General features: G+C 42.1%; 2 protein-coding genes across 2 annotated transcripts in view; one reads left to right on the top strand and one right to left on the bottom strand.

Annotated features, from left to right (window-relative positions):
• Positions 1-1,822: 1,822 nt before the first annotated feature.
• Positions 1,823-24,145, bottom strand: LOC311101983 (neurofibromin-like; the record flags this gene model as incomplete). The annotated part of the gene is made up of 5 exons (XM_084143211.1): positions 1,823-2,148; positions 16,024-16,130; positions 20,776-20,966; positions 23,854-23,937; positions 24,095-24,145. The coding sequence occupies 5 exons, from the start codon at positions 24,143-24,145 to the stop codon at positions 2,135-2,137; spliced, it is 447 nt and encodes a 148-aa protein (XP_083999337.1). The 3' UTR covers positions 1,823-2,134.
• LOC311101897 (uncharacterized protein) overlaps positions 6,080-24,602 on the top strand; it is a 58,222-nt gene continuing 39,699 nt past the window's right edge. Inside the window, exons 1-2 of the mRNA XM_084143133.1 lie at positions 6,080-6,205; positions 13,876-13,935. The gene's annotated coding sequence lies outside the window, so the exon portion shown is untranslated. The remainder of the gene's footprint in view (positions 6,206-13,875; positions 13,936-24,602) is intronic.

Genomic DNA, 24,602 nt, shown 5'->3' with positions numbered 1-24,602 from the left:
GCAGCAGAGGGTTGTGGTGGTTGTACAGCCCCACAGGGTCGCTCTCGGGCCGGAAGCAGGTGGAGCAAGCGGAGCACAGTACGCAGAAGATGTAGACCCAGCCCAGGTAGTGCAGCACAGGGAAGATGTAGACCCAGCACAGGTAGTGCAGCACAGGGAAGATGTAGACCCAGCCCAGGTAGTGCAGCACAGGGAAGATGTAGACCCAGCCCAGGTAGTGCAGCACAGGGAAGATGTAGACCCAGCCCAGGTAGTGCAGCACAGGGAAGATGTAGACCCAGCCCAGGTAGTGCAGCACAGGGAAGATGTAGACCCAGCCCAGGTAGTGCAGCACAGGGAAGATGTAGACCCAGCACAGGTAGTGCAGCACAGGGAAGATGTAGACCCAGCACAGGTAGTGCAGCACAGGGAAGATGTAGACCCAGCACAGGTAGTGCAGCACAGGGAAGATGTAGACCCAGCACAGGTAGTGCAGCACAGGGAAGATGTAGTCACCAGCACAGGTAGTGCAGCACAGGGAAGATGTAGACCCAGCACAGGTAGTGCAGCACAGGGAAGATGTAGACCCAGCACAGGTAGTGCAGCACAGGGAAGATGTAGACCCAGCACAGGTAGTGCAGCACAGGGAAGATGTAGACCCAGCACAGGTAGTGCAGCACAGGGAAGATGTAGTCACCAGCAGGATGCGGAAGATCAGCAGCATGGTCAGCCAGATCTTGCCGATCACTGTGGAGTGGTTCTGCACCTCGGATAGGAAGCGTCCGAGAATGGACCAGTCTCCCATGGTTTAACCAGTCTCCCATGGTTTAACCAGTCTCCCATGGTTTAACCTGGGGGGGCTTGAGAAGGGACAAGGGTGTGAATCACAACCTCCCAGTCCACTACTACCTAAAACAGTACAATAGGAATGATTTAGACACCAATGTTAATTCTATGTAAAGGAACATTTTCTAGTGTTTTGCAAATGGCTTCTTATCTGATCTACGATGGTTGTATTGAAACTCACAATACAGAAAACCTTTTAATTATGTTGAATAAATACATTTCCCAGAAATGTCACTCATTATCTCATAACTTCTCATACAGCTGTTGATACACGAGAATGATAGAGTATGCCCATATCAATGAGGGGAATACAGTGCAAATTGTAACAGCAGAAAATACTGTTTCCCCTTTCCGTTTATCATAACAATTGAAAATGCAAACAGAGAAGAACAATCCTAACAAAATAGTTAAAAATCCACTCAACCCTGGATAGTTTGTCTCTTTCCAATGCTAATCTGTAAAAAATGCTTTGCCATGTAGTCCGCATTGGCTATAATTAATATAAGTGCTGTTTAATGGACGATTTGAACGGTGTTGAGCCTGGTATGGGAGAATGAGCATATTCAGACATATTCAGCCACTCTATCTGAAACTCTCATTGTGCTGTGGGGATACAAAGGCAGCCAATGTACAGTTTAACAAAGATTTTTAAAAAATACAATGGGAGGCACCTTTTCTGAAGAGCCGGGAATAGTCAAACAATAACTGCAGGGAACTAACTGGAAAAGGAAAACAATACCAATTTATGCAAAGCTTCTGCTCTTCGCCCGTTTTCAAAAAATAAAATTTTGATAAATATTTCGCACTTTTCCAGACTATGCTCAATCAATCTTTGAATTAAATGTGATGACAAAGTAGAGGAATCATCCAGCAGTTTTAGGCTTATAGTCACCAGTTATGACTACAGCATTTGTCTTTCTCTAGGCCACTAGCCTTAGTGCTTTGCCCCATCCACTTATAGGCCTGATCTAACACAGAGATCCAAATCTCACAATACATACAGTTCACTAAAATGGTCTTCCAGGAACTGTCTGGACTAAACAGGACTGTGGTATCCCTTCAAATGGTATTCTGAAGACCCTATAAGCAGCTTGCATCAATGATGTATGGATCCAATCCAAGTCCACAGATTAAACACACAGAACAGGTTATATCTCCATTAAAATAAGTATGTTTAGAGTCTATCCATCCACTTGAATGTCCATCATGGGATCCAATGTAAAGACCAAGCCTCAGTATCCTCCGCAGCATCCATGTCTCTGCTTCATCATGGTGTGGTCCATACACTGTGGCTTTGGAACAGAGGACATCAGGACCATTCCCCTGCAGTTTGTGAGGGCACAAATTAAATTGTTACTTTGTGTGGTTGGGCTGAAAGGCTGGATTAGGTCTGGTCCGTGTGTGTGTCATATGTAAACTACAGGGCAGCCAGTGCCAGTGGGCCAAATATGATAAATAACTGAATGATTGATCGAGTTCATCTAAATTAGAATATTGAGGAAGCATCTGGCTTTCTGAAAACACCAACCTGTTAAAGACAAAGACATTGCTAACTAAGCTTAGTAAGCACTAAGGATTGTCATGCCTAGAACTGTAGACCCATTGATAATAAATAAACCCTTTATAGGACCTATAAACTGTAGATGCTTCAGAAATTATTTATACGCAAATCTCATGCAATATAAAGTTTTGCACTATTGAGTAGACAGCTGATGTACCTACTGTAATGTCATGATGAAAAAAATAATAATGTATGCACTCACTAATTGTAAGTCGCTCTGGATAAGAGCGTCTGCTAAATGACTAAAATGTAAAGATCATGTACCACTTAGCAGATCAGTTTATGTATGTACATTTTTTTTACATTTTAGTCATTTAGCAGACGCTCTTTTCCAGAGCGACTTACAGTTAGCGAGTGCATACATTAAAAAAAAAAAATCATACTGTCCCCCTGTGGGAATCGAACCCACAACCCTGGCATTGCAAGCGCCATTCTCTACCAACTGAGCTACACGGGGCCCAGTATAGGAAATGGCTTTATTTAAAGGGCCAATGCAGTCGTTTTTATCTCAATATCAAATCCTTTCTGGGTAACAAAGTACCTTACTGTGATTGTTTTCAATTAAAATTGTCAAAAATAAACTAAAATAGCTTCTTAGCAAAGACCAATTTCTCAAGCAGGAATTTTACTAGGACTGTGTGGTCTGAGTGGGGAGGGGAAAATGTAAAATGAGCTGTTATTGGCAGAGAGGTTTGGAACTCTCTTTCTTTATGGTCTATTAACTAATTAAGTGTTGACACCAGGCAGGCCAAAACTTCATCCCACCAAAACAGGCTCAGATTTCAGGCGGTCTTTTCGAACAGCTCTTACACTAAAAGGGCATTATCATCATTTGCACAGTATTATTCCAACCACATAGTGTGCCTTCGGAAAGTATAAAGACCCCTTGACTTTTTCCACATTTTGTTACGTTACAGCCTTATTCTAAAATTGATTAAATAAAACAATTTCCTCAGTAATCTACACACAATACCCTATAATGACAAAGTGAAAACAGGTTAAAAAAGAATCATATATATATTTAAAAAACTAAACAGAAATACCTTATTTACATAAGTATTCAGACCCTTTGCTATGAGACTCGAAATTTAGCTCCGGTGCATCCTGTTTCCGTTGATCATCCTTGAGATGTTTCTACAACTTGATTGGAGTCCACCTGTGGTAAATTCAATTGATTGGACATGATTTGGAAAGGCACACACCTGTCTATATAAGGTCCCACAGTTGGCAGTGCATGTCAGAGCAAAAACCAAGCCATGAGGTCGAAGGAATTGTCCCTAGAGCTCCGAGACAGAATTGTGTCGAGGCACAGATCTGGGGAAGGGTACCAAAACATTTCTGCAGCATTGAAGGACCCCAAGAACACAGTGGCCTCCATCATTCTTAAATGGAAGAAGTTTAGAACCACCAAGACTCTTCCTAGAGCTGGCCGCCCGGCCAAACTGAGAAATCGGGGGAGAAGGGCCTTGGTCAGGGAGGTGACCAAGAACCCGATGGTCACTCTGACAGAGCTCTAGAGTTCCTCTGTGGAGATGGGAGAACCTTCCAGAAGGACAACCATCTCTGCAGCACTCCACCAATTAGGCCTTTATGGGAGAGTGGCCAGACGGAAGCCACTCCTTGGTAAAAGGCACATGACAGCCCTCTTGGAGTTTGTCAAAAGGCACGTAAAGACTCTCAGACCATGAGAAACAAGATTCTCTGGTCTGATGAAACCAAGATTGAACTCTTTGGTCTGAATGCCAAGCATCACGTCTGGAGGAAACCTGGCACCATCCCTACGGTGAAGCATGGTGGTGGCAGCATCATGCTGTGGGGATATTTTTCAGTGGCAGGGACTGGGAGACTAGTCTGGATTTAGGCAAAGATGAACGGAGCAAAGTACAGAGAGATCCTTGTTGAAAACCTGCTCCAGAGCACTCAGGACCTCAGACTGGGGCGAAGGTTCACCTTCCAACAGGACAATGACCCTAAGCACACAGCCAAGACAACGCAGGAGTGGCTTTGGGACAAGTCTCTGAAAGTCCTTGAGTGGCCCAGCCAGAGCCCGGACTGGAACCCAATCTAACATAATAATAATAATAATAATAATAATAATAATAATAATAATATGCCATTTAGCAGACGCTTTTATCCAAAGCGACTTACAGTCATGCGTGCATACATTTTTTTTGTGTATGGGTGGTCCCGGGGAACGAACCCACTACCTTGGCGTTACTAGCGCCGTGCTCTACCAGCTGAGCTACAGAGGACTACATCTCTGGAGAGACCTGAAAATAGCTGTGCACCAACACTCCCCATCCAACCTGACAGAGCTTGAGAGGATCTGCAGAGAAGAATGGGAGAAACTCCCCAAATACAGGTGTGCCAAGCTTGTAGCGTAAAAAAATAAAAATAAAAATACCCAAGAAGACTCGAGGCTATAATCGCTGCCAAATGTGCTTCAACAAAGTATTGAGTAAATGGTCTGAATAATTATGTAAATTTGATATTTCCGGCTTTTATTTATTCTAAAATACAGTTTTTGCTTTGTCATTATGGGGTATTGTGTGTAGATTGATGAGGGGGAAAAAAACATTTAATTAATTTTAGAATAAGGTTGTAACCTAACAAAATCTGGAAAAAGTCAAGAGGTCTGAATACTTTCCGAAAACACAGGTAAATCACGTTTTTGACTGCACTGGGCATTTAATAATTTCAAGGTCTTAATTGTATGTCCACAAATTTGATTGTGTCTGACTTGCAATATTTGAGTTGGATGCCCAATCCCTGGGCTGCGTGACCAAATCATTGATTTGAATGGGTGTTATTAATCACTGTGTGTGGAAAGTTGTCTGGGTTTTCTGTGAACTATTGAGTGTGTGCATTGATTTCTAATCTTATATACAGTGGGAAGTGATCAATTTACTTATTGATGATGGATGACGCAAAGGGATTCCCAATTCCTTTTTTTCCTGAGAGCAACATAACAACATGATATGACCGTAACCAAATGCAATCTGGAAAAAAATCACAGTTTTATTGTTTCACTGATTTAATTAGACGTGACTGCTGTGGTAAGTGATTATTATATACATCTATGTAAGTGACTCATCATAACAGTATTACAGTTCATAGAGCAAGGCCGTAGTGGTTATCAGATAATGGACAAATGGTAGGTGCTGATCACATTTTTGGAAATATCTGTTCAATCATATAAATTCATGTTATGCATATGTTGTATCCTAATTGTGTTATGCATTTGTGTGTGGATGACAATATTTTGATATCCCAGCAAATCTTGAAAGGATTTCTTAAAATTAGATTTGAAGGGGTTGACTAATAGTAGCTAAACTGTATAGAAACAACATGTTGCTTTTTCCCTAGTGTTTGTGTTGTAGCATAATGTAATGATATATAGCGGCACAATCGGTAACCACTTTGACGATGGCATATTGAAAATGATTTACTTTTATGCCATCTCTCGAAGGCGCTCTAATGGACTAGTTAAACTTGTCAAATGGGGGGCCACATTCCATGTAGTACATATTTTACTGTTTGACGTGCCACATCATATGCCATTCAGTAATTTTCCAATACATAGATATTAGAAACATGTTTTATAGCAATAATATTTTAATACAAGCCAATTTACAATATCTTGATTTCTGAAAAATCTCTAACGTCCCATAAAAGTCAACTGGAAATGGTTCAGGCCGGAGCGTTACAGGAAGTTGTAGCAGCTGCCATGTTTAGCTGCTTTGTTGTAGATTCCTTCTAGGTTTCCTGCAGATTTTAAGTGTTGCAATGGAACCGAGCTGGAGTACATTTTTATTCCAGGTAAGTGTAACATCTGAGTGATAAATTTGGTTAACTACATCTATATGTTACTACATGTGTAATGCGTCGTTGCCTCTGGTGATTTTAAACGTAGATTTCTAGTAGACCTATTCAAGCAAAACAATGGTAGCGTTAGCTAGCTAGCTAATATTGGCTAGCCTATGAGCAATCCGCTAAACAAGCTAACGCTAGCTAGCTAGCTAGCTAGCTCGCTACATCAAGCCCAGACTTCCAGCTGTGAGGTATGGATGACGCTCGAGAGGGGGGGGGGGGGAAATCTGGTCGGTCTCCCCCCAGTTTTTGTCGAATATTTGTGTTTCGACAGATTTTAGTACAAGTCCACCAGTGTATGTTTATAAATTGGATTGGCCACCACTTAGCTAAATATAAAAAGCAAGCAAGTTGGCAAAGTGATCATGCCCGCGCGTTGGATAGTTAGAAAGCTAGCTAGCTGTAGCTAGCCTCTTAAAGAATGAGAACAATCCCCACCTCCACTCCAGCGGCGAGCCATGCCAACCAGCGAATATATTTGGCTTGAAAAGTGCTTTCATTTTCGCAATCAGTGATTTTGTTTACTTGTTTTGATGCGATTTGAATACTTTTCTACTTTTAGCAAATCGCACTCGTTTACATTCTGGGCACGAGGATGGAGAGGAGGGACCCCACACTTCTGATTCTTAACTTCACCCCCTTTTCCTCGTCCCAAAATATTTAACCGCGGGTTGGAGAAAGAATTCAGACTATGCAGTAAGCTGCTAGCTAATTCTTGCACTACTGATCATTTTGTAACCCCTCTGCCCTATGTCTGAGATTTGTATTTGGCAGCTTGCAGAGGATATTCACGTCCTTAGTTATCTGCCTTTGGTACGATGTGAGCTGCAAATCAAGGAATAGGGATAGTCATCAATGGCCATTCAATTTGGCTAATTGAAATCCAAACAAACTTTTTTTTTTTTTTTTAAACAATTTTAATAAGTAAGTACCTGATTAGGGTTGTTCAGGATATATCCAATCTATACATATTCGGAAATCCTAGACAGGGTTACAGCATTCTGAGCAATACACAACTTGCACCTTAAAATGTGTTGCAAAAATGCATTTTCTACCCTTTCTGTCTGTAGAAGGTGAAAATTTGTCTGTGTAAAAACCTAGCCATTCAGTGGAGTTTTAGTATTTACCAGAGGTGTGGACTCGAGTCATGTGACTTGGACTCGAGTCAGACTCGAGTCATGAATTTGATGACTTCAGACTCGACTCGACAAAATGTACAAAGACTTGCAACTCGACTTGGACTTTAACATCAATGACTCGTGACTTCACTTGGACTTGCGCCTTATGACTCGAGAAGACTTGCTACTTCCCATGAAAACTGGGGAAAAAATTTTTCACACGGCCGCGCCGCTCTCCGTTTATCTGCATCTGTGAAAAAAATGTGCACCATCCACCTGTATGCATACAGGGAGCGCGCGCTGCCTGCACGTTATCCAATCACTGTAGTCCCACGTTGTTTTGATTCGACAGCATCTAAGCAGGCACATTGCAAGACAACCAATGAAGCACATCAAGCAACAACGCGCCAGTTGTCAAAATGATACCGAAGATAGTTTGGTTTGGCTATAAAAATTACGAGGTAGTCGACAAAAAACGAGTTGCAATCTGCAAAACATGCGGATCGAAGATTACAGACGGAGCTGCCACAACGTCCAACTTTGTTCGACACCTGAAGTTGCACAAAGAAAGGTAAGTTTTGAACGAATGCTACGCACCTTATCGGATGTACCGTAACTTACTAGCTAGCTGCTGCATATTTACTGTATCAACGAGACAAACGCACGTCTCCCTTGCTGGTTCATGCTTACAAAAATATGGATTTTTGAACTGCTATTATATGGACATTCTAAAACGCTTTCGTGAAAAACGCTTAACGTTCTTTAATGTACTAAGACAGTGTTATTAAAAGACCAAACTCTGTAAATATCATATTAATAAAGTATACTATGTACAAAACATCAGATGAGCCCAGAATATGAACGCAAACACGTTTAATAACACGTTGCGTTTTCCTCCCATAGAAAACTATTATAAGAAAAGGCTTAACGTGTCTTAATATACTGAGACAGTAATATTAAAAGACCAAACTATAAATATCATATTAATAAAGTATACTAAATGTACAAAACATCAGATGAGGCCAGAATATGAACGCAAACACGTTTAACAACACGTTAAGTGTTTTCCTCCCATAGAAAACCATTATAAGAAAAGGCTTAACATGTCTTATGTAGGCTACTATGTATTCTGGGCTCATCTGATGTTTTGTACATAGTATGCTTTATTAATATGATATTTGCAGAGTTTGGTCTTATAATATTACTGTCTTAGTATATTAAGCATTAAGCAACGTTAAGCGTTTTTCACGTTAAGCGTTTTAGAATTCAGTTTCAGAGTTGCTGGTGTGCTGCCTCATTGAGGTCGTTTATGTAATTTTGGTTAATCACAACTAAGCTGAACTGTCGCTGAAGACAAAATATCACAATTAAACAATGAATGCACCCCCTTTCACAACTCGGATGTAGTTGGTGCATCCCTAAACCCATCCAAGTACAACAGGAAACATAGTAAGACGTATACATTGTAAAGAGGAAAATGATAACACAGTCACAGTAGATCCACCATTAGCCTTCCCTTTTCATATCATGCCCAAACAGCAGACAGCGCATGGACAGAGTGCTACCGTAGTCTACAGTAGGTCTGTGAGGCAGCGCACCACTGGGATATATACAGTATATAATAAAATAATAACGATTATAGTAGTAATGTTCAGAGATGCAATAGATTATTATAGTGCAGTTCTTAACTAATGGGAATATTGTTTAGCTTATTTTTGGTTTAATTTGGTTTACTTTAGTTATTTAATTTATTCAATTATTTTGTTTTTCTATACTTTTCATGCCAACTTGCCATGGCCCCCCTAGAACCCCCTCGCGGCACCCAAGGGTCCCCGTCCCCACTTTGAAAACCACTGCTATAAAGCATATGACTTCAGTTTCTTGAGGGAAAGGGCTTTCTTATGAATTTTGAAGCAGTGAAAATATTCTTAATATTGCATACACTGACACTGAAATGTATTATCGTAAACCGTAGTGTACAATAGGCAATGAATATTAACACAACAACATTGATATGAGTAAAGAGTAGTTTCAAATACAACATGTGTGGCTGTAAAGGATTTTCTGACATCTGTTTCATATTCTTCTCTGTTACAGGTATGAAGAATACCAGATGAACAAAATCATCGTAGATGAACCACAACAGCCTTCAATCTCACAATTCCTTGACACTCGTGTAGGGCGTTACAGCCTGACCCACCCACAGCAGAAGGCCATCTCCAATGCGATACTGTCTGACTTGATTATTGATTGCAATTTCCCTCTGTCTATTGTGGAAAATAAGAGCTTTCGTCACTTTCTGGCTGTGCTGGACAGCAAGTATACCCCAGTATGTCGCCGAACGCTGACCACAAAAACAGAGAGCCTTGCTGAGGAGAGACGGTCAAAGTTAAAAACTCAATTGAGCAACACTGACCATGTTTCAGTCACTGTGGACATTTGGTCTGATCGAAAGATGAGGGGATTCCTTGGTGTCACTGTGCACTGGATGGAGCGAGATGCAGAGAGGGTACAGCTAAAGACTAATCTCTTGGCCTGCAACCGCTTCAAAGGCTCTCACACAGCAGAGCGAATCTGTGACCAATTTGAGGCAATATGTGATGAATACAACATCAAAGCTAAATTGGACTATATAATTAGTGACAATGCTGCTAACATGCGCAAGGCATTTACAGTCTGCTTCCCCAGCGAACAGGAGGAAGATGAAGATGCTGGAGATAATCTTGATGATCCTGAGCTATGGCATGACTTAACCCAAGAAGACCAGCAAACCGTCGATGCTGCTATGGCAAAGAAACAGCGCCTGCAGTGTTTTGCACACACATTGCAGCTGGTTGTGGGAGACGGTTTGAAAGAAACAAAAGCGGCATGTCCTTCTCTCTCCAAGTTATCAAAACTTAGCTCCCTGCTCCACACAAGCACAACGTTTAAAGACATCTTCGATGGTGAATTTGGGGAGCACAGAGGCATCCCTGCTGCAGTGAGCACGAGGTGGAATTCCACACTGCGGCAGGTAAAAGCAGTCCTTCATTGTGATCAGCAAAAGCTCTGCGCAGTTCTTGAGAAGGCCGGGCATAAAGAACTGTCATTCACACCACGAGAGTGGAATCTGCTGAAGGAGTTGGTGGACATCTTAAAACCGTTCGGAGAAGCAACTGATTTGACACAGGGGGAGAAAGTCATTACAATCAGTGCAGTTGTTCCATCCATCTTGTCCCTCAATCACCATCTTGAGAAGCTGAAGCCTCAAGTTCGTTTCCTGAGTGGCCTGGTCAGAGGTCTGCAGGCATCCCTGAAAAAAAGATTTCTTGGGATCTTCATTAATGTAAAAATGGCCCAGTCTCAAGAAGGGATCACTGCCCCCTTTTCAGACACAGTCTACCTGAAAGCAGCTGCCTTGGATCCAGCCTTTTGTCTGCTGTGGATTGAGCCCCATGTGCTGGTCAACCGTGACATCAAGGCAGAGGTGGCACAACGAGTTAAAGGTAAATATTATTGACTTGCAATGCAACTTAAATGCAACGTACAATAATTTGATCTTAATCTGATATAGGATCTAATGTGATATTAATCTGACTTTAACAATAATAAAAAATTTCAGTCTTGAACAGTATCATCAACATCAGAAATAAGGGCTCTTTTGTTTCTGCTGTTGTGACACGTTTTTATTTTTATTTTTAGAATTGATCCTGCAAGATGCTGCAGAGACAGAGCAGCCTGTGCCGGTGCCTGCTGAAGAAGAACTAGAGGACATGGAAGGAGAAGGGCTGTTTGCTGCATACCATAAGAGGCAGAAAAGGGATGTTGGGACCCCACCAGCAGTACAGCTAAGTCACTACATTGACATGGCAGAAGGACAGAATGCCCTTTTGTTCTGGGCACTGAACAGTAAGACTCTTCCTTCACTCTTTCAAGTAGCCATCCGAGTCTTGGCAGTGCCTGCTTCTAGTGCTCCAGTGGAGCGAGTTTTCAGCCATGGTGGCATCATTCTGCGTCCCCATCGTGCACAAATGACTGACAGACTTTTGGCCAATTTGATCTTTTGCAAATGCAATGCAGTATAGGGGCCTCCCTCCACCTGTCCACAGCACGCATGCGCGCACACACACTCACTCTCTGCTCATCACCTGTCCACACAGCTCTCTCTCTCCTGTGGTAGGAGTTTCACATGGAGTAAGATCTGTTCATTTGCAGTGCAGGTTCCCACACTGTTTTTACTTCCAGAGCTTTGGTGTTTGTCCTTCCCCGTAAACCATTTTCTCTCTCTCTCTCTCTCTCTCTCTCTCTCTCTCTCTCTCTCTCTCTCTCTCTCTCTCTCTCTCTCTCTCTCTCTCTCTCTCTCTCTCTCTCTCTCTCTCTCTCTCTCTCTCTCTGTCTCTCTCTCTGTCTCTCTCTCTCTCTCTCTCTCTCTCTCTCTGCATTGTTCTAGTGCAATATGCTGTTCAAATACAAGCATTTTTTTTGTGAAAATTAAATGTTATGTTTTTTGCTGTATTTGATTAATGTTATTGTATAAAAAGGTTTAAATAAATACAAATCTTACAGACATACATGATTTGTATACATTTTATTTCTGTGGTAAGAGGACTTGAAATGACTCGAAACTAAAATGGTAGGACTTTGGACTCGACTTGAGACTTGATGGCTTTGACTTTTGACTCGACTTGGGACTTGCCTCATCTTTGACTCGACTTGACTCGGGACTCGAGGGCAAAGACTTGAGACTTACTTGTGACTTGCATAACAATGACTTTGTCCCACCTCTGGTATTTACTGATGTATGCTTGTAACAAGACGTAAAAAGTCCAATAAACCTTTATTGGTCGCATACACATATTTAGCAGATGTAATTGCAGGTTCAGTGAAATGCTTGTTTCTATCTCCAACAGTGAAGTAATACCTAACCATACACAAAAATAAAGGAATTAAGAAATATCAGGGAGAGTAATGTCGGAGTCTGGAATATAATATATGGTGGTGTGTATAGACAGTATATGAATCGAAAAGGTGTACAGCAGTAGCTGTATAGGATGAACCATGACTAGAATACAGTATATACATATGAAGTGGGTAAAACACTATGTAAACATTTATTAAGGTGACCAGTGTTCAATGACTGTCAGCGTTTCCCAAACTCAGTCCTCAGGACCCCAAGGGCTGTACGTTTTGGTTTTTGCCCTAACTCTACACACTGATTCAAATGATCAAAGCTTGATTTGAATCCGCTGTGTAGTGTTAGGGCAAAAACTGAAACGTGCACCCCTTGGGGTCCTGAGGACTGAGTTTGGGAAACCCTGGACTATGTACATAGGGCAGCATTTAAAATAAAGAGAACTTTAAAAAAACAAGACTGATGAAGGTAGAAAACACGAAAGCAGTCAACTTGCCAAGTACACTACATTCATAGATTGTTGACATTATGTAACCACTGGGAATTCATCCACCAGCAGTCACATGTCGGCTAGATCTTAAAAATAGATCTCTTTCCATCACACCTGAGGGGAATTGCATTTGAGAATCCAGACTATGTAAGCCTAGTGTAGACATTTGAAACATCCTCTGTCTGGGTATGGGAAAGCGCATCAGTCATAATTTAAGACCCTTTTCCGTTTATTTTCCTGGAATGTGGAACAGGCTATTTCTCCTAGTGGACATGTATTAAATTTTACTGTCCTATCTATCTGGCAACCCAAGATGCATAACAAAATGCAGTGTCAGTTAAATTATTAGATGAATTGGACCCTTGACCCTTATGCTTCACAACATCATCTCAAATGGCATACAATGTAGTGTTCCAATCCCAGGTCAAATGTGAACACTAGTGTTGAAAATGTATGTCCTCAAACCAAGTTGCCACTTGTTTTCTTATTTTTTTCTTCCCTACTCCGCATAGCTCAGCTGGTAGAGCACGGCGCTTGTAACGCCAAGGTAGTGGGTTCGATCCCCGGGACCACCCATACACAAAAATGTATGCACGCATGACTGTAAGTCGCTTTGGATAAAAGCGTCTGCTAAATGGCATATTATTATTATTATTATAATCATATTGCAGCCATAGTGGTAGGCCTATATAGTTCCATTCCCTCAGCACTTGAGAGGTGCAGCTGTTGCCAGTTAATTGCCGCGAGCCAGGGACCCATGATAATGGTTTTATTTTGTGGCTAACAAGGCACAAATACCTGAAGCTGGTGTGATGGAGCAGTGGAGGAAAATGGAAACTAAGTAGTTGTTATTTGGAGGCTCCGTTTGATTCGCTGGTCTTGATGTAGCGTCTAATGAGGCTGTGCGTCACTTGTTATTGTTCTGTAAGGTCGGAGGTTATGCTTGGGGGGGTTGTCAAGCTATGCAGCTCTCAATAGTAGTATTCTCGTAATCCTGAATCAGATGAAAATGACTCATTTCTTTTCTCCCGATTTAGGACAATATGTAATGGGTTTTGTTTTACTGTTAATGTTAACATATTATTAACAAGCCCAGTATTTTCCTTTTCTTTTGTATTAGTCTTCTGTAGGTCCCATGGTTCCAGGGAATCCACGTAGGGACTACTACACAGGGATCAGAGTAAGTTAATGTCCTCCACAAAATGTCCCTGTAAAATCAAATACCCCAACTTCCTTTTTCACAGGTTTCTGCACATGAAATGAGCCCCACCCAGCCCTTGAAACATAGATGGAACATAGTGTGTAGTCAAGGTCTTAGTCCTGGTTTCAGGGTTAACACTCAGATCTTGTTGCTTCCCTCATGCAGGTTTGTGCCAGACATTGAGTGTGTTTATCAAGTTTTGTGAGAACACAAGCAATACCAATATATTTTAACTATTACTGTTGTTTCCGGGATCATAAAATAAATTGGGCACTTGTCTGAGCAAATGGCAAGCTGCCTTCTTGGGGCCTGGTTGTCTGATATCTAAACAGATTAACATTGTGGTGAATGAGATTCTCCTCCATCATTGTAAAGCCCTGCCGCCACATCCCTGACTGAATTAACAACAGAACAGGCTGCTTTTATTTGTTGCAGTTTTTTGTTATTTTCCGCACCCCCACTCCATTTCAACACTATTTATTTTGGAATGACCTCAGCCTTCAGAGCGGATTTGTATCAAAATCATCAGAGCAGCGTGAAGGCACAGCGGGTTGCAGCTCACTATGCGTCTGAGTGCTTCGCTGTCTCTCTCTCTCACACGAATAGCTAGAAGAAATGCTAATGGTGGTAAGAATTCCAGTCTGGATCCAACTACAGTGTGGACGGAGGACAAAAAGGGGACTCAACACCCTGTGACTGCACCCTGTTTTTCTCCCATTCCCCAAAGCACGGCTGCCTGTGGTAACTCACTAAGCAGTCTGCAGCGTCCGCCAGCTGAACAGAATCCCCAAATCAGGCAGGACTGGTGTCACAAAGGCCCCCCTGAGGGCCGTAAGTGCATCACTGCTCGGATTTGTGTCCTCTACGGCTCCACAAAAGAGCATAAAGGAACACAATTTGAGATTTTTTTTCGACTCCCCCAGCCCAGACCCCATCCCCTGCCTGCCTGGTTGACCGTATTGGGATGCTTGGCTGAACCTGAAAGCCCAGGGGTCAGCTCTTTAACCTTGTCCTATGGTGATTACTGAAAATAACAAGGTCGTCTCAATCGTGGTGTCTTTGGTCGGCCCGTTGTAAGGTTGCTAGTTACAATGTGAAACTCTATTCACACACCAACCAAAAATATTCATAAACCTCCCTCCCCCCACCCATTCTTTGGGGGCTGCCGTGACCAATTGGACAATGCCAGCGCTGCAGCTGTCCTCTGTACACTGCTCTATTAGCTACCAGTGTTGGCTAATTTTTTTGCTACCTTGTCAGTTTTTGTTACACTGCTACACATTTTTCAACCACTACAAAACAGTAGACAATCAGCAACATTTTGGGTAGTGTATGATTATTAGTAGGTCATTATGGAAGAATTTCCTAATTTAGTGTTTGTTCAAGGAAATATTTAAATGTTGTAATGTTTTAATTACGGATGGTTGATGGTTGTAGTAGATTATATGAGCCTGTTGAAGCCAGTGTGATGAATGTGATTTGAGGGGGTGGAAGTGGTTTGAGAGGATGACGCCTCAACCAGCCTGCGCCAACAGTGCCACTTGAAAGTGGTGTGAAATTGCTCCAAAAGGGATATTTATCGTAGATGTGTAAGCAGTTTATTACAACTCATCCTGAGACACTACAGACGTTTAATTTCAAATAATTAGCATTGGTAGGTTCTGTTACCGCCATTCAAAACGGCTCTGAATAGTAAAGGGGCTAGTTGCCCATTGCAGATGGATACGGTGTTCAGGAGGCGTGACATGGGGAAATGTTGAAGTAGATGAGAAACTACCTGAACTTGTCCAATTGGTCAAAGCATCCATTCTGGACTATTTGTTTACCTAGTGCACCATTTTTGTCAATATAATGTAGTTTTGTGGGTAACCAATGGTGGAAAAGGTTCCTTGTGGTGCCAAGGCATGCTCCTCTGTCTTGCATCATATTCAGTTGTAGTTTCTGAGAGGATGTAGTGAAAAGTAACAGAGTATTAGCAAAAAACGATTAAAAAAAAACTGAATCCAGGAGTTAAAAAATCCATGTAGTATGACATACAAAGAATTTAGTGAGTGAGTGAGTAGCTACCTTGGAGCATTCTTTTAAGTTTGGAGCAGTCCACATTGATGTACTGCATGAGCTCTATATCATGGACATCCACAGTGTCTTCTGAGCAGACTGTCAGCTCCTGCAACCTGGGGGAGAACACAATGGATAAGGACTCTCTTAGACACTGCCAGGGAACAAGTTCATCCAGTCAAACACATGATATCCAGAGATTTTATTCTCCCACAGTTTCTCAGTAGAAAGGAGGGAAAGAAGAGGGGGTGGAAGAGAGGGAAAAAAGGTAGCCTTTTTGACATCATCCCGTCGTCCTTCAAGACAGGAAACTGACATGACTGTATCAATGATGTGAAACTTTCAGAATGTTGCAGATAGAAACAAGGCTACAGTAAACATGTTGTCCACAAATGATGTATCGCTCCTTGTGTCAATTAGTGACAATTATTCCAACGTATGTTGTATTGAAAGTAGGGCTGTCAAATGATTAAAATTTTTAATCAAATTAATCAGAATTTTCAGTGGATTAATCATGATTAATCACTATTTGCAATTACACCTGAATCCTAACCATTTTTTTTCTGAAATGCATACCAAAAGATAAATAACAGGACACAGATACATAATTTTCATATTATGTCTGTTTATTAACACAGCCAAATAATGGTGTTTTAAATCAAGCTGAAACATACTACACACCATAATATTTGTCTTTGTAATGTTCCATCACTTCCTCTTTGGCATTCCTCTTAACCAGGATGTACAATTTACAGTATTCAATTGAACAGAAAGCAATAAATGTAGTCAAATCATAACAGTGACCTACCACATTTTTGCACAATTTGAGTCATCTGTGGAAAAAAACATTTTCAATAAAACTTTTAAATCAAACCAAAGAACAATCTTTTACCTTTTCCTCCATTCTTTAATCCAGTTGCTCAAAAATCCAGTTGCTAACTACTATAACATGTTGCACTGAAACTGGTCTTTTTGTTTGAACATCACCTTTCAAATCTACTGAGCTTCATCATCTTTCAGCCAGTTGCTGAGGCAAACTAACTTGTTCACATTTTCTGAAAGTAAAGCTGACCTTTTCTTGTTCACAATGTGACCTGCAACTGAGAAAAGTCGTTCACAGGGAACAGTGGTTGCAGGAGTGGCTAGATATTTGTGAGCTAGTGAGGCCAGCTTCTCGTGGGCTCCTGAATGAGATGCCCACCACCTCAAGGGGCAGTCCTCCAATTTAATGGTGGGCTCTGCTCTGTACCTCTGTATGGCAGGTTGGACCTCTTCATCTTCTGATTCTGAATCTGAGCCCATTTGCAGAAGGCTGATTTTCTTCCTGGGTGGCCCATCATCATGTGTCTGTGAAGACCTTCTGGGTGATTCTTGTTGCAGCATCCCTTCAAGTGTGGTCCACACCTCTTCCCTGTCTGTCTTGGGCAGGCATTTCAAGTCTTTGAAACGAGGATCCAAAACTGTAGCAATCTGGAGCCATGCATTGTTGAGCTGTTCTTGACGGGATGCTAGGTCCTCCTTGAACTTGGTCTTGAATCTCACCACATATGCAGGGTCCTCATCACAGGCTTCCATCTTGAGACGCAAGTGGCAGAGAGAAGGTAGTACCACAGAACAGGAGACATAGGCCTCTCCACCCAGGAGCTCAGTTACATACCTACGCACACAAACACACACATGCACACAGAGACAGTGTATTATTAGAACAGTGGTTATCAACATATTATTATTATTATTATTATTATTATCATCATCATTATTTTTTACATAGATACATGTTATTGATATTTGACTTGGTTTAATTCATTCCAGAAAATAATCAAAGCGATGTTATTTGATAAGTTACAGACTGATTTACCTGCATGGCTCTAGAAGTGTCTCCAGCCTCTGCAGTTTATCCCACTCTGCTGCGGTCGGCAAAACGAGTTTGTGCTCCTGATTGTCCAGGGCTGCGATGACAGCCTCTTTATTTCTGCTCACGCGCTTTACCATTTCCAGCGTCGAATTCCAACGTGTTGGAACATCCTGGATCAATGGCTCTTGCTTCTTTCCCAGGCTGACTTGTTGTGCTTGAAGCTCCGCAGCATTTGCTGGGCTGTGCTTAAAATGACCGACAACTTTGCGAGCCTTGGCCAAAGCATTTACAAAGCCGCTGTCAGCAAGACTCACTGTGACACTTCTCTGCACCATGTGAGCGACACAGTTCATGTGTTCATAGCGTGTAAGTCGAATTGCGGCAACCATGTTGCGTGCACTGTCAGTCCCAATGGTTGTAGTCTTGCCCTCGATGTCCCACTCACGTGCAACAGACAGGAACTGTTCTTTACAAGCCTCCGCAAAATGACGCTCCTCAGTTTTTAATATAGTCAGCGCAAAAGACTTCAGTTCCCACGTGTCACTGATTAAATGTGCAGTTACTCCGAGGTAATTGTTGTTACTCACTGATGTCCAATGGTCTCCTGTCAGGGCGATATGATTTACTTGAGCCAAGACCTCTTTCCTTTTTTCTTTTTCGTTTTCATAGAGCTCGTGGATTTTCTTCATAACTGTGGCTCTTGACGGTGGCTTATAGAATGAGTCTTGAGACGCCACTTGCAAAACATCAAGGAAACCTGAGTCTTCTACAATGCTAATGGGTCTACAATCCTTTGCAATCCATTTTGCTATTGTGTTGGTCAAATTATCTGAGGTTGATTTTGTTAATTGCCTGCAAACATTCAGCGTGGTCTGGCGCAAACCACTTGCTGAATCTGACGGCCCAGCAAACGCATGTTTGGCGTTGACATGGTACTTCAAGCTTGAACAGCTCCGGTGAAATTGAAACTCCTTCTTACAAATCTTGCAAATAACCTTGTACTTGTTAACTGTACCATCATCATTCTTTTTATATTTGAATCCGTCAATAGGCCCACTTTGCTCACCTTGCTCCATCTCGCCTCTAGCTCCCAACCACTTTCCTGACCTGAATAATTTGTCACACTGCGCATGCGTGAAATGCGTTAAAAAAATTGACGTAATTAACAGCAAACAACTAATTAACGTCGTTAATGCGCTATTTTTGACAGCCCTAGTTGAAAGACATTTCATTTGTAAGTACCAAAGTTATATAGGTTGTTACGGGAAACTTGTTGCTCATGAGGGGCTGCATATATTAACAAAATGTCATGACAATAGCGCAAACAGGACAGGAGATATGTTTGTTCAAAGTTTGGAATTTCAGTTGATTCCTATAGCAACCCACTTGGGCCAATCAGAATAATGTTGTAAATTGTCACGATCGTAGATGAACGGGACGGACCAAAACACAGCGTGAAATGCATCCATGTTTATTGAACTTAATAAACATACAAAAACAACGAAACGTGACGTCGGAAGGCTAACACTAACAAGCCACACTAACCGAACACAAACAAAAACCCACAACACAGGCAGGAAAACTGGCTGCCTAAGTATGATCCCCAATCAGAGACAACGACCGACAGCTGCCTCTGATTGGGAACCACACCCGGCCAAACATAGAAATACAAACATAGATTATTCACACCCTGACCAAACTAGCTAGAGTTCTATAGGCCAGGGCGTGACATAAATGCCGGATCTCCATGGGAAGAAGTATCATTCACCCAAGTTCCTTCAAAATCGGGCCAGTGCTGTCTAAGATATCGCGTACGAATGTACTAACGGACGGAGACAGAGCCACAGTCCCATCTCCGATTTACAATAGCACGATGTGCGGCATATCGATGCAGCCAGCGCCAATTCAAAAGATGTTGAAAGACATTTCATTTGCATGTACCGAAATTATATCGGTCATTAGGGGAAACTTGTTTCTTATGAGGAAATGCATGCATGTAAAAAAATTACAATACTGTAGTTGAAACGGGGCAGGAGATATGCTTGTTCAAAGTTTGTTGGGGGACAAAAAGTGTAATTAGAAAAACTAATGGGCGGAGCTTATAGGTCCTCATGAGAAACGTGTTGCTCATGAGGGGCTGCATATATGAACCACATTTCATGACAATAGCTCAAATGGGACAGTAGATATGCTTGTTCATAGTTTGGAAATTCAATTGATTACTATAGAAGCCCCCTTGGGCCAATCAGTGTAATTTTGTAAATGTCGTATCTCTACGCATCATTCATCCAAGTTTCATCAAAATCAGGCAACCGCTGTCTGAGATATCACGTGTGACAAACATACGAACGGACAGAGACAAATCCACAGTCCCCTCCCCGATTTCATCGTGGGGGACAATTAACCTAATAGAGCTAACAGGATTCCCTGTTTTATCGTTCCATCTGAACGTTCTGTAACGTTGCACCATCCTGAACATCCTGGGTGGGGAGGGAGGGATTTCAATCATGACTGGGCTAACAGTTCAGTCACAGTGACCTTGTCCATGACTGGCTGCTAAACTGAAGTGCTGAGGTATGCGAACAAATTAACTTATCACATGGCATAAGCAGGAAAGGGGGTCCGAACAGTTTCCTCATCATTACTTCTGAGGGCATAACGTCATTTGTAATATTACACTTCTGGGAAAATCAGGTCTGGTGGAACTGTTTAAAGACACAAATGCATTTTTGCACAAAAGATAATAACGTAGGTGAGTTTCCATCGACCTTGGAAGAACAACAGGGTGGGCAGGCTTTTGTTCCAGCCCTGTACTAACACACCTGATCAACTGCTAATCAACACAGTGATAGTGACACTGAATTAGCCAACAGTCTGTAGTTCCTCAGGATCAGGGTTAGCGTTACCTGGTGGAGATGCGGCTGAAGACAGCGTTGAAGTTGTTGCAGCTGAGGGAGAAGAGGACCCCTGAGGCAGAGGCACGGAGCTCTGCAGCGTGCTGGTGGCCCTCACGGTACGTGTGGATGAAGTGACAGATCTCTGGCAGCAGCTGCTTCACAAGCATGGTCTCGTCCAGACGCAGGCAGTCCTTCGATTGCTGGGGGGATTTTATTTGATTTATTAGGATCCCCATTAGTTGACACCAATGGCGACAGCTAGTCTTACTGCGGTCCGACACATAACGAAAAATAATTTACAGACAAAATACTTTACAATCTACATAAAGTACCAGTCAAAAGTTTGGACACACCTACTCATTCAAGGTTTTCTTTATTTTTAGTATTTTCTACATTGTAGAATAATAGTGAAGACATCAAAACTATTAAATAACACATATGGAATCATGTAGTAACCCAAAAAGTGTTTAACAAATCAAAAAATGTGTTATATTTTAGATTCTTCAAAGTAGCCACCCTTTGCCTTAATGACACCTTTGCACACACTTGGCATTCTTTCAACCAGCTTCACCTAGAATGCTTTTCCAACAGTCTTGAAGGAGTTCCCACATATGCTGAGCACTTGTTGGCTGCTTTTCCTTCAATCTGCGGTCCAACTCATCCTAAATCATCTCAATTGGGTTGAGGTCGGGGGATTGTGGAGGCCAGGTCATCTGATGCAGCACTTCATCACTCTCCTTCTTGGTCAAATAGCCGTTACACAGCCTGGAGGTGTGTTGGGTCATTGTCCTGTTGAAAAACAAATGATAGTGGGACTATGCGCAAACCAGATGGGATGGCGTATTGCTGCAGAATTCTGTGGTAGCCATGCTGGTTAAGTGTGCCTTGAATTATAAATAAATCACTGACAGTGTCACCAGCAAAGCACCTCCACACCTTCACACCTCCTCCTTCATGCTTCACGGTGGGAATCACACATGCGGAGATCATCCATTCACCTACTCTGCGTCTCACAAAGACACAGCGGTTGGAACCAAAAATCTCAAATTTGGACTCATCAGACCAAAGGACAGATTTCCACTGGTCTAATGTCCATTGCTCGTGTTTCTTGCCCAAGCAAGTCTCTTCTTCTTATTGGTGTCCTTTAGTAGTGATTTCTTTGCAGCAATTCGACCATGAAGGCCTGATTCACACAGTCTCCTCTGAACAGTTGATGTTGAGATGTGTCTGTTACTTGAACTCTGTGAAGCATTTATTTGGGCTGCAATTTCTGAGGCTGGTAACTCTAATGAACTTATCCTCTGCAGCAGAGGTAACGCTGGGTCTTCCTTTCCTGTGGCGGTCCTCATGAGAGCCAGTTTCATCATAGCCCTTGATGGTTTTTGCGACTGCACTTACAGGAACTTGCTCCCATTCAGCCGCAAGAGCATTAGTTATTGAAATTTTCCAGATTGACTGACCTTCATGTCTTAAAGTAATGATGGACTGTCGTTTCTCTTTGCTTATTTGAGCTGTTCTTGCCATAATATGGACTTAGTCTTTTACCAAATAGGGCTATCTTCTGTATACCAACCCTGCCTTGTCAAAACACAAATGATTGGCTAAAATGAATTAAGAAGGAAAGAAATTCCAGAAATTAACAAGGCACACCTGTTAATTGAAATGCATTCCAGGTGACTACCTCATGAAGCTAGTTGAGAGAATGCCAACAGTGTGCAAAGCTGTCATCAAGGCAAAGGGTGGCTACTTTCAAGAATCTCACAAATATTTTGATTTGTTTAACACTTTTTTGGTTTCTACATGATTCCATATGTGTTATTTCATAGTTTTGATGTCTTCACTATTATTCTACAATGTAGAAAATAGTAAAAATAAAGAAAAACGCTGGAATGAGGTGTGTCCAACCTTTTGACTGGTACTGTACATTTAAAACCATTAACATGTAGTGTGTGTGTATATCTATCAGTTACATACATGTCAGTACATACACACAACAAGTAGGTCACATGGAGGAGAGGCGTTGTGCCCTGAGGTGTTGCTTTATTTGTTTTTTTGAAACCAGGTTTGCTGTTCAGGAGAAAGATGAATACAGAGAAAAAGAGAGGGAACATGATGAGAGGAAAGAGTGTGTGTGCACGCTGGTTTCTACAGGTTCTCTGAGAAAACAAGGAGTGCTTTTCAGGTTATCAGAGGCAACTTCTCACATAGTTCGGATTTATACAGCTGGACATGCAATACATGTATGTGGGTTAAGTGCCTCGCTCAGGGGCACAACCACAGTATGTCCCCACCTGGGATTCGCAAGCGCTCCCATTGGCTCATTTCCAAAACTACTGTGTCAAACTGGCAACCTCATACTGGGACAGACTGCATACAACTGCATTCAAAACCTGTAGCTCACTCATATGTAGGAAATAGTGTAACACAAAATGAGGCTATTACTATACTTAGAAATGTGTAAAAAATAACATCTCTACATTTCTAACTAAAGTTCCATATAGTCCATGAGCAGAGCAGCTGGCTTCCATCTGACGACATGCCCTAATGAAAAACCTATACAGGAAACTCCCGGCGATCCCATTGGAAGCTGTGAAACCACTAACTCAAGTCGAGGAAACACCTGCAAATGTAATCTACTGCTGCAGGGTCGCAGAACAGAGGCACCTATTTCAGAGGGGAAGAGAAAGCACGAGTGAAGGAAGGGGTTTAAGTGTATGTCTGTGTCTGTCTGGAAAAAGCAGAGAGAGACAGAACAGGGGCATCCAGGATCCATCCAACCAATGTAATGCTGGCGTTGTGTTGGAACAACCATAGCGTTTTAGAATATTGGTGCAATAAGTGCAATATTTTGAGGCCAATGTTCTTGACTGGCAATGTTCAATTAAATTCATCAACAGAAAACTGTTTGAGTTGGGGGAGGTCATAGGACTAATATGGGACAGGCTGGGGAAAAACTAAAATGGAGAAATGTTTATACACAATACAAACACATACAAACAACTATAGGGGGGGGATAGGTTATCAGACCAACTAAAGGTGATGTAAGGAGGGATACAGTAGATGTAGAGTGTATGGGGGTTTCCTCACCGACACCAGGCACTTCTCCAGTGTGTCCAGGATAATCAGCTGGGAGAGGTAGAGGTTCTTCTCAGCAGCTTCCCCGAATATCTGCTGGAGAGAGGAGAGGAGGAGAGGAGAGGGGAGGGGAGGGGAGGGGAGGGGAGATGAGGGCTTACAGACACAGAGGACACAGTGATTCGGCAAACACCACTTCCAGCCCTTAGTGGGCATCCTAAACTTCAGTTGACTTGGAGTTTTGACACAATACACAAGCCTTCCAGGAGGTAGGGTTGATGACGCGCAACGTAGTGATCCCCATTACTCATGCTAAAGTCAAATAAACAGCTAAAAGAGATGTGTTAAAAACTCCACTTACCATGTTGTTCACATTTTTTTGTACGTTCGTGAGGCCACTGATGACGAGGGAGAACTTGTACTTAGAGATGTTGATGAGACATTCCTTGTTGTGCTCTGTGCCGACTTTGGTGTGGTTGTTCTGATGTCCCATTTTAACGGGAAGCTAAGGAGAAAGAGAAGAAAATCATGTGTCATGCTAAAGTCACAGGAGTACGTAGCCACGGGTGAACGTGTTAGACAGTGGACCATATATGCAGCAGGTTTGAGCAAGGCTAATGGAATTACACAAAGCCATGGTTTCACGTTCTTATCATGTGTCTACACATATCCACACTACACATTTCCACACAAGAAGTGCTATGTCACACCTCTCGCGCTATGAGGACGTCTCCGACACCTGACGAAGGTCAAGGTGCAGA

This window comes from Coregonus lavaretus (assembly GCF_964263955.1).
Source record: "Coregonus lavaretus genome assembly, chromosome: 26".
NCBI lineage: Eukaryota > Metazoa > Chordata > Actinopteri > Salmoniformes > Salmonidae > Coregonus > Coregonus lavaretus.
Note: the sequence above shows the minus strand (reverse complement) of the source record. Positions and strands in the feature narration are given on the sequence as shown.